The sequence below is a fragment of the Tupaia chinensis genome, unplaced genomic scaffold (assembly GCF_000334495.1).
Source record: "Tupaia chinensis unplaced genomic scaffold, TupChi_1.0 Scaffold000078_1, whole genome shotgun sequence".
NCBI classification, from domain to species: domain Eukaryota; kingdom Metazoa; phylum Chordata; class Mammalia; order Scandentia; family Tupaiidae; genus Tupaia; species Tupaia belangeri.
Genome location: NW_006159539.1, coordinates 993,772 through 1,005,050, shown reverse-complemented (window position 1 = coordinate 1,005,050; position 11,279 = coordinate 993,772). Strand labels below are relative to the sequence as shown.

Genomic DNA, 11,279 nt, shown 5'->3' with positions numbered 1-11,279 from the left:
CTTTCCTGGGAAAAATTAGGGAATCCCTGTAAACATACATTCATACATCTAATCCCTCAATTTCATGGGAACAAATGTTTGCTACAAATAGACTTTGAACATGCACATATTAGACATTCACTATTTGCATTTTTGTAATAGCAAGACTTACATAAGCACCCATGTCACTTAGAGAAAGTATGGATCATAAAATAGACTACTATGCAACCCCAAAATAAGGTAAATCTATATTGAAATAATACAGATTTGCTTTTTTTTTTTTGAGAGGTTTTTGCTATAGGGTGCGTGCGCTCACCAGACAGACAGAGAGAGACAGAGAGACAGAAAGCGAGAAATCACCCCCCGGGGGGATGGCCATGCTGCAATCCCTTCTCCTCCGTTCTCCTCTCGGGATCTTGGGCATGCACACACACGCGCCAAGCCTGTTTTAAGCCACCGGGTCCGGGACGCGAACCGCGGTCGATTACGTGGGAGTCCAGCGACATAGCCATTACGCTAACTGCTGGTCCCCACAAATTTACTTTTAAGGAGCACAGTACATGGACCAGCAGGTAGCGTAGTGGTTATGTCACTGGACTCCCATGTAATCAACTACTGTTTGAATCTCGGACCTGGTGACTTAAAACTCATGAATGTCCCTAGGGGCTGATTTCTCATTTTCCTTCTTTCTCCCCCCACCCCCAATGAGCGGAAATGCCCTATAGAAGTGTCAATTGTCAGGTTTCAGAAACAAATATAAGAATTTGATGTTTTGAGACTCTTAACTCTTTGGCTTATAATTGGAGGCCAAGTTCAAAAGCAGACCAAGTCCAAGTTTTAGCTTTGCCAGTGTCTGCTTCACAGCATAAGTTACATCATCCTGGTGCTCCTTCGGCCTCACCTGGTGTCCAGAATGAAGCGGACAAGGACTGGAGACTCCGAGCCTCCTTCTAACTGGTGTACAAGCACAAAGCTCACTGACATCTGTCGCACTCCTGCCTTCATTCCGGTTCTCCACACCCAGGGCACCCATCTACATGATCATGAACACCATCTACAAGTATTCTTTAAAAAATGAAAACGGGGACCAGCAGGTGGCATGGTGGTTAAAGGCACTGGACTCCCACATGGTCGACCGTGGTTCAGGTCCTGGACCGGGCGGCTTGCTTTCTCACTTTCCCTTTCTCTCTCACTCTGTTCCTCTCTGGCCAAATTAAAATAAATAAATAAATAATTTAAAAATAAAAATATACTAGGTAAATTCTTTTATTATTTCAAACAGATGTTTTTCACATTAAAAGCCAAAGTTTTCATTTTTAACCCCACTGGTTTTGAGTCTATGAAAGCTCTGAACCCTTGACTTAGCCTTGCTGAGCTGAAATATCCCATCTTTATCAGCCAAGTCAGGCTAACTGAAGTATAACACACATACGGCTGGCATACTTAGATTAATAGACAGGTTAAAATATTTATGAACCCTCGCCGAAAAATATCCAGTGAAGTATCTGGCTTGCTGAGCAGCTTACAGGGATAAGAGCTACGGCCACAGGGACGACTGCACCTGCTGCCCGTGGTTCATGACCTCAGGCGCATGCAGTTCCCTAGCCTCTGCGACATGCTACTACGTACGGCTTTATTACCAAGCCAACAGCGGGTCCTTAAGGATGCGTGGATCAGAATCCCACTTGGAAAAAGACCCGTCCCTCTTACTTAATTATTTTAGCTGAATAAATATGTTTGCACAATCAAATATGAAATACGTCTTGACCACCAAGTTACTGCTATGACGAGCCACAAAGTAAATCCTCAGATGGGCAGAGACAACGGCAAGTAAGGAGCTAGCACTGCTACTGCTGCCTTTTTTTAGAGGTTTCTGCCATAGGGCGCGTGCGCTTGCCAGAAACACAGACAGTGAGAGGGAAAGTGAAAAATCATCCATTGAGGGGGTGGCCACACTGCAATCCTGCCTCCTCCAATCTCCTCCTGGGATCTTGGGCATACATCCACATATGTCCAGTGTGATTTTCAAGCCACTGGGTCCAGGACTTCAACTGTGGTCGGCCATGTGGGAGTTCAGCAATGTAACCATTGTGCCATCTGTTGGCCTCAAGAGCTAGCTAGCTATTGCTTTCTTTCTTTCTTTAAAGAAAGACTTTTTGCTATAGAGCACGTGCGTTCGCCAGAAAGAGAGAGACAGAAAGCAAGAAATCACCCCATGGGGAGATGGCCACATCGCAATCCATTCTCCTCTCAGGATTTTTGGGAATGCATGCACACATGCTCAGTGCTGAGGTTTAAGCTGCTGGGTCTGGGACTCGAACCGCAATCAACCAGGTGGGAGTTCAGTGACGTAACCATTAAGCCAGAGCTAGTTTCTTAATGAGTCCTGTCGGGGACATGTGAATACCAGCACAGTAAGCAATTACCCACTGGCCATTCTGAAAGGCACTGCCCATTGCTACAACAGCTTCCAAGTAACTTTTGATGAAAAGAGCAATCATACTGGTTTATATCTAATAATAAAAGATATCTACACCTTCTCAAAACATACTTCCTAGACCTAAAGCCTATTTCAAGAACTAAAAGAATACTCCAAAAACTAGACCCAATACAAAGGATTTTCGATCATTCCATCTGATTGATTATTCTGTTACTCTCTAAGACTCCTCTAAGACATTCCTTTACAGAATTCCCAAGACATACTGGATGTACCTGAGAAACCAGGAATGTGGCTGGCTGTGGTGGGTGGGAAAACGGCCCTCTTATTTAAGATGGAGGTGAGGGATAAGTGTGTTTTTTTGGCGGGGCTGGGGTGGGACTGTTGAGAGGAGACAAAGGAAGAGGTGACTCAATAATCACCAGCTACTCTGCACACGCTAATGTGACGAGAAGAGAAAGACTGTTCTCACTGGTAGGAGTTGAGGACACAGGTCCCCTCAGCTTCCAACAATAACACAGCACACTTCCACACGTGCCAAGAGATGTTCTGAACTCTGTAAGTGTTGACAGCTAAAAAAAAATGAAGTTGACAAATATAGAAGAGGCCAGAACCTCATTTTACTCAAGGTTTTCTGTAAAGCAATGTAACTGCTGCCTTTAGGTTAAGAGGTGAGTGTTGTACTAGCTCTTGATCCAAGTATACAAATATATATAAAACTTACAGAAAAATAAGAACTAGAGGAAGAAACAGACACAAGAAGTCTGAAACACTGCTTCACACAGAAATATAGCAGGACCGTGTTTGAAAATCCTGTGAGGTTGTACCAAAACACCCCCTAAGAACACACCATGACAATGGTCTATATTTTGAAAACATCATTCGCTAATCAACTAAGGCAAGAAAATGAAGCAGAGTCCCTTCCTCACACATGGCCCCTCCCGATCCAGATCTCTGGTTTCTTTAGACCATTCTGGGTCTAGTCTAGAGACAAGAAATGGAAGATGCTAGAAAGTGGTGCTAGCCCCAATTACTTCCATGTCACCTTTACATACAGCTCACAGGACAGAGTGGATAAAACCGTTCAGGGCAGACATGGGAGTGCGGTTCACTCTGAGGGTGCCACTCCTCGGTCAGCTGGGTTTACCTGAATAGCTGCGAACGCCAGTGCCGCCCAGATCACGTGCATCATGATTTCTTGTAGCTTCTTCACGACGAGAGCCTCGCACCCCTGTAACACACATCAACCTCGTTACAGGTCTCTTCCAAAAGGGAAGGGCACAGAGTTGCACAGAGCTGTCTTGGCAGAGTTGCATGGGGCAGAAAGTAAAAGAAGAAAGAGTACTTCACTCGGGCAATTTACAAACACACAAGGGGACTTAGAGAAGTTCATGAAAAGGTAAAATTAAAACAGTTTAGTTTTGGTACCAGCAGGTGGCATGGTGGTTAAGGCACTGGACACTCCCACATGGTCAACCACAGTTCGAGTCCTGGACCTGATGGCTTCCTTTCTCACTTTCCCTCTCTCGTTCTCTTTGTCTCTCTGTGGCCAAATTAAAATAAATGAATGAATAGATCAAATTAAATAATTCTTTTTAAAAAATAGTTTTGCTGCAAAGAAAATTTAAAATCATGCAGTTTTGTCCTAATATAATTTTCCCATGAACTTCTGAAGACTTCTCATATAATTAAGGCACATGATAAGGCTTTTTTCTTTTTTTAGGGATTTTTGAAACAGAGTGCGTGTGCCCGCCACACAGAGACAGAGAGACAGAAAGCGAGAAGTCACCCCCCAGGGGGGATGGCCACACCACAATCTCTTATCTTCCATTCTCCTCTTGGGATGTTGGGCACACACACACATGTGCCCAGTGTTAAGCTGCCAGGTCGAGGACTCCAACTGTGGTCGACTACATGGGATTCCAGTGACATAACCACTATACCATGTGCCAGTCTCCAAGACAAGGCATTCTAATATAATTTACAGAAAAACAAAATGGCATTGGGGTTAAAGACAGGCAAAGAAGTCCCACATAGCAATTACACACAAAGAAAAACATATTTTCAGCCATGTAAGTCTTGGCCAAGAGACTCACCTCAGCGTAGAGGTCGGCAGGGTGGGCCAGGCTGCCATTACAGCTGCTGGCGGTCTCTCTGCAGCAGCTGAGAGGGACACTCTGGTTTTTGGTTTCTTTGAACCAATCTGTATTTTCCCAGTCTGAGTAATTGTGAATTCCACAACAGCGTAGCTAGAAGAGATAAGAAATTGCTCTTTACAAAACACAAAAGGCTGGGTTGAACTTCCAAATTCCATGCACTACAACACCTTTAAATGAGCTATTTTAGTCTAGTGGCATGCCCATCAGAACTCTGTGCAAAGACAGGAATATTCTGTCTACATGGTCCAACATGGTAGCCACCAGTCACAGGAGGCTACACTGAACACTTCAAATGTGGCTGGTGTGACTAAGGAACTGATTTTTTGAAAAATTTTTGCCCAAGGGACGCGCTCTTGTGGGGATGGGAGAGCACACCATGGATTCTGGTAACTTTGCAATACATTCTCCTTCAATTCTCCCTCCTTTTTGAGATTTCGGGTGCACACCCACACACACAATTTCTTAGGCCACCAGATTCGGGACTCAAACTGCAAAGTCGGTCATGTGGGATCCAGTCGCCTTAAACCACCACACTACTGGCTGGCCCAAAAGTGAATTTTTTTTAAGGTATTTGCCACAGTGCACATGTACTCACCAGAGAGAGACGGTGAGAAAGCAAGCTGCCAGATCTGGGACTCAAACCTCAGTCTGTCATATGGGAATCCAGCACCCTTAACCACCACGCCACCTGCTGGCCCCCAATCTTGTTTTCTAAAGATACATAGAGACCGCTCCTGCCCAGAATCATCTGTCCTCTCACCTTTCTGGGGACCTGTGCCTCTCTGCCACCAGCACCTCTCTAATTACTTAGGGGAGATGTGGGTGAGTAACAGCTTGACATGCTGCTGACCTAGCTCTGACTGATGAGGGTGATGGCTGGGCAAAAACACTGGACACCTCAGGAAGCTACCTATGGCCATGATGGCACCTGGTTAATGGACATAGGAACAACAGTAGTTGCCCAAGGGTGATTGGTCCTGAAAGTCAAATCTGCTTCATGGGGCCAACAGTTAGCATAATGGCTATGTCACTGAACTCCCATGTAGTCAACCGCGGTTTGAGTCCTGGACCCGGTGGCTTAAACTCACGCCAGGTACGTGTGCGTGCATGGCCAAGATCCCAAGAGGAGAATGGAGAAGGGATTGCAGTGTGCCCCCAAATCAACCTGCTTCAGGAAAGCTCACCTGTCTCTGTACATAGTCAATAGCCCGGCTGGCAGCATCGGGGTTCGTTCCGTTGTACGTCTTATACACTTTCTGAATGCTGCGATCCACTTCGTGTTCCACCTGAATCAAAACAAAGCAGTCAGTCCCTGGAAACACTGGCAAAGCAGCACCAGCCAAGGAACCAGCTAAAATGCCTAAATGATGTGTTTGCAAGTAGCTAGATCTCTTAGACTCTTGTTAAAAAAAAAGTTTTCTCCCTTCCTGCTTCCATGTAGATTCGAATTGACAAGTAAAAATTCGGACATATCACATACAAGGGTTTTCAAAAACTCCATGAAAACTATATTATGAAAAGAACTAAGTATGGATTTTGAAATTTTTTTGCACAAACATAAGCTTGTATTTTATTCTGTTTTCCACAAACTGAAGCCACCTTGATGAAAAGCATTCAAAGACAAAAGTGTGTAAGACATCAGGCTAATTAACAATCTACTCAAGAGGGAGAGGAGGCGGGCCTTGGGGTAAATGGCCCAAGTTATGATCGTACATTCTCCTTTTTCAAGTAAGTTCTCAGAGTGCTTGCACAAGACCAACTCTCGTTTCCTTTTCTTAAAAGGGGTAAAAAGAAAACAACTTTAAAGCCTCCACAGGTATTTTTAGAACAAGTACCAACATCATTTCAGTTTTACTTCCTCGACATATACTTGGCCAAATGAGCGAAAGTAACTGGCAGGTTACAATAAATTAGCTCTTGGGAGGAATGACACTTTATGAAACAGTTGCCGTTCAATGGATGTCAAAGGAGACAGGAAAAAAACGTCAAACTTTACTGCTACCAACTCTGAATGTGGCAGTCAAGTGTCATTTAATGAAGTTTGTGCAAGATTCTTCTGACCCCTCTAAAATCTTTAGAGCTCGTTGGTCACTGTAACAGTGATGTGATGGACCACAGGTGGGACACAATCCAGACACCTGAGACTCAGCTGCATGACACTGCACGTACTCAAGGGCTGACATTAGTTTGACATACTGTGCCTCTTTCTTAAAACTATAAGTTATAACAACAACGATTCTATTATGTTTTCATATGGCTCTAAAATCACACTCAAACTAAGTAATTTAAAGCAGCCTTAAATGGTAGCCTTAAATGGTACCAAGGTGAAGAGCAAAGTGGGCAAAATAGAAAGGAAATGAAGGCAAGGGAGAAAAGACAATGGAATGACTAATAAAGAGGAAAGGGTGGCAAGCAGGGAACACAGACAACAGCTGCCTTGGTCTTCTAAGTTGGTTTAAAGTTGGCAGGACCCTTCACCCCTCAGGATGGGGGTGAAAGGGAGGACCACAACTCACATCTTTTCTATGTCCAGGACCAAGCCATGTTCTAAAACAGAAATCAGAAAATTTATATCCCCCCCACCACGCAGACACACACAGGAATCTAGGGGCTGATGTTATCTGAACAAACCTCTTAGCTGATCAACTACTAACTGGCAGCTTGTTGTGAGATAATTTAAGGAATATTAAAAGCTTAGAACCGAGAGAATTACACTCTGCTCTATCAAATGAGACTAGTTTTACATATAAATGGTTTCTTATTAACTAGATATTACAGCAGTGACTAACCTGAAATAAGGCAGAAGAAAACGCTGACTGATCTCTATTGCACTTGGAAAACTCAAACTACCTTTACAAAGAGACAGAGAAGTGGCAGCGGCATCTGCGACAGGTGTAGCTCTTGCTATCCTCTGCCTCATCCCCTAGCTAGCCAGGATCATAGGCTCGCACTACCGCACCCGGCTGGTTTGAGTTGGTCCAGAATACAATCTCAGGCTCCAGGGCCTGCCAGCCCCACCGTTATCTTGCAGCTGTCAGGCCTCAAACCACCTTTTACAGCACGATGTGATTACATACCTTTGCTCTGTAGACGTATCCCAAAACCACGACAACAACTTCTGTGACAAAAACCAAGAGGAGGATGATGACGAACTGTAAGGAAAATTGTCAAAAATTAAACACAGAGAAAAATAACTGTAATACTTTCTTGGTAAAAATAATGATTGGAAGTGCTAGAAGTTAAAGACAAGTGCTAATTCTGTTCCCATGAAAGGCGCCAAGGAATCACAGAGCTCCACACTCCATTCAGGAAGAGTCCCTGCGTAAACCTGATGCCACCTGCAGGCCTCGAGGCTGGCTCACCGTGGCAAGTCCGCAGCGACTCTCCCGGATGGTGGCGCAGCAGCCGATGAGCCCGATGATGAAGAGCAGGGCCCCCACAGCTATGATGACGACAGCGGGGATGAGAGTGTACACATCCTCGAAGAAATGGTCGTAGTCGTCATAGGTGATGAAGACGTAGGCACCCACGTAGCATAAGATGCCAGCCGCCCCCTGCAGAAAACAAGGTCAGAGACTGGTCTGTGAGCCGGGCTGGTACAACTTTCCTACTATCACTTAGTAGGTTATAACTTAATAGCAGTTCCTATCACTTTAAAGTGTGACAGACATTTTTTTTTTTGTAATAAAAGTCTATGACTCATTACTGAGAACATTTCTTTTCTAAATAAAGTTGTAAAGTTTTCCAAACTTCACCCATTTCTGAGTAACTGATGGTTCAGCTAGGACCAACAAACTATGACTTGAACAAGTAATACTGATGACAAAGCACACACACATACTCCAAAAACTTATCTGTACCTCAGCTGTACGCTGAGGACAGGTCAGTGGGGTGGTGGGGTACTTTCCCTCAGTAAATGGGGGAGTTAAGTAGAAATGATAAAGATATTAGCATAAGGACTATTTTTAATACATCTAATCACATACATATCACTTAGCTAGGATACACACTTCTAATCTAGCCACACTTTTGGGTAAAGAAAAATAATACTAGCTGGTAAGCATGACACCCATTTCCAAAAACATCTGCTGTCCTAGAGACCGTGAAATGGTAATGATTAGAAGTCTCAGTCCCTAAAGAACATTACAACCAAGTGATCTGTTTATTCTTTAGAAGGGCCCTTCTCAATGTTTTTACAAAGGTTTTTGCACAGGGTGTGTGGCAGAGAGAGACAGTGAGAAGGAAGTGAAGAGTCTTCCCCCAGGGGGATGACCATGCCTCAGTCCTTCTCTTCCATTCTCCCCCTGAGGTGTTGGGCAAGCACACACACATGCCTGGCATGATTTTCAAGTCACCAGGTCTGGGACTCTAACCACAGTCGGCCACGTGGCAGTCCATCACCTTAATTAACTTCTACGTTACCTGCTGGCTCCCTTTTCAATTTTTTTTTTTTTTTTTTTTTTTTTTTAGAGGTTTTTTGCTATAGGGCACATGTGCTCGCCAGACAGAGAGAAAGCGAGAAATCACCCCCAGGGGGGATGGCCACGTTGTAATCCCCTCTCCTCCATTCTCCTCTCAGGATCTTGGGCATGCACACAACACGCCCGGCATGAGTTTTAAGCCACCCAGTCTGGGACGCCAATGGCGGTGGACTATGTAGGAATCCAGTGACATAGCCATTACCCTAACTGCTGGTCCCAGCTCCCTTTTCAAATTTTAATGTGAACAGGAATCATCTGAGATCTTACTAATCGACCTATGCTGACTCAGGAGTCTAGGATGGGGCCTACACTGGCATTTCTTTCTCCCTCCCTTCCTTCTTTTTCTTCTTCTTCTTCTTTTTTTTTTAAAGACTTTTCCCATAAAGTGCATGCACTTACCAAAGAGAGACAGAGGGAGACAGAGAAAAATCGTCCCCAAGGGAGATGGCCAAACCATAATCCCTCCTCCTCTGCTGTCTGCACATGCACCTGGTGTAGTTTTCAAGCCACCCAGTCCAGGACTTAAACCATGGTCATCCATGTGGGGGTCCAGTGCCTTAACCACCACACCAACTATTGCCCCTCCTTTAAAGAAATTACACTAAGCTAAGGTTAATTTATTTGTTTTTATTCATTTTTGTTTATAAAGACTTTTTTGTCATAGGGCATACATGCTTGCCAGAGAGCGACAAGGAAAGCAAGAAATCACTCCCCAGGTGAGAGAGTCACTCCACAATTCCTTTTCCTCCACTCTCCTCTCACGATTTTGGGCACACATGGAATTATTTCCAAGCCACTAGGTCCAGGAGTCAAATCACACACTAGGCCACGTGGAATCTAGCTGCCCTAAGTACCACACTACCTTTCTGCCCTCTGAACTGACATTTTTGTTTTAAGAAGACATTTTTGCTATAGAGTACGTGCGCTCACCATAGAGACCAAGAGATAGATAGTGAAAAATCACCCCCATGGAGAGACGGCCACGCTGCAATCCCTCCTCCTTCATTCTCCTCTTGGGATTTTGGACATGAACGCACGTGCACCTGGCATGAGTTTTAAGTCACTGGATCCAGGACTTGAACCATGGCTGACTACGTGCAAGTCCAGCAATGTAACCATTACACTATCTGCTGGTCCCTGAACTGGCATTTCTAATGAGTTCCTTGGTGAGGCTGATGGGGTTGTTTCCTGGACCACTCAGAGTAACGAGATGTTACAGCACGGATAGGGAACTTGAGTACAGAAAGCCGCTTGGAGAGGTTTTTTGCTATAGGGCACATGTGCTCGCCAGACAGAGAGAAAGCGAGAAATCACCCCCAGGGGGGATGGCCACGTTGTAATCCCCTCTCCTCCATTCTCCTCTCAGGATCTTGGGCATGCACACAACACGCCCGGCATGAGTTTTAAGCCACCCGGTCTGGGACGCCAATGGCGGTGGACTATGTAGGAATCCAGTGACATAGCCATTACCCTAACTGCTGGTCCCAGCTCCCTTTTCAAATTTTAATGTGAACAGGAATCATCTGAGATCTTACTAATCGACCTATGCTGACTCAGGAGTCTAGGATGGGGCCTACACTGGCATTTCTTTCTCCCTCCCTTCCTTCTTTTTCTTCTTCTTCTTCTTTTTTTTTTAAAGACTTTTCCCATAAAGTGCATGCACTTACCAAAGAGAGACAGAGGGAGACAGAGAAAAATCGTCCCCAAGGGAGATGGCCAAACCATAATCCCTCCTCCTCTGCTGTCTGCACATGCACCTGGTGTAGTTTTCAAGCCACCCAGTCCAGGACTTAAACCATGGTCATCCATGTGGGGGTCCAGTGCCTTAACCACCACACCAACTATTGCCCCTCCTTTAAAGAAATTACACTAAGCTAAGGTTAATTTATTTGTTTTTATTCATTTTTGTTTATAAAGACTTTTTTGTCATAGGGCATACATGCTTGCCAGAGAGCGACAAGGAAAGCAAGAAATCACTCCCCAGGTGAGAGAGTCACTCCACAATTCCTTTTCCTCCACTCTCCTCTCACGATTTTGGGCACACATGGAATTATTTCCAAGCCACTAGGTCCAGGAGTCAAATCACACACTAGGCCACGTGGAATCTAGCTGCCCTAAGTACCACACTACCTTTCTGCCCTCTGAACTGACATTTTTGTTTTAAGAAGACATTTTTGCTATAGAGTACGTGCGCTCACCATAGAGACCAAGAGATAGATAGTG

At 44.7% G+C, this 11,279-nt stretch overlaps 1 protein-coding gene across 1 annotated transcript in view; it reads right to left on the bottom strand.

Annotated features, from left to right (window-relative positions):
* Nucleotides 1-11,279, bottom strand: part of TSPAN3 (tetraspanin 3) — a 32,547-nt gene that overhangs the window by 2,982 nt on the left and 18,286 nt on the right. The window contains exons 2-6 of the mRNA XM_014584832.1: nt 7,938-8,139; nt 7,653-7,727; nt 5,760-5,861; nt 4,513-4,665; nt 3,564-3,647 (exon numbers count right to left, since the gene is read on the bottom strand). Coding sequence (XP_014440318.1) covers nt 3,564-3,647; nt 4,513-4,665; nt 5,760-5,861; nt 7,653-7,727; nt 7,938-8,139 — 616 coding nt within the window. The remainder of the gene's footprint in view (nt 1-3,563; nt 3,648-4,512; nt 4,666-5,759; nt 5,862-7,652; nt 7,728-7,937; nt 8,140-11,279) is intronic.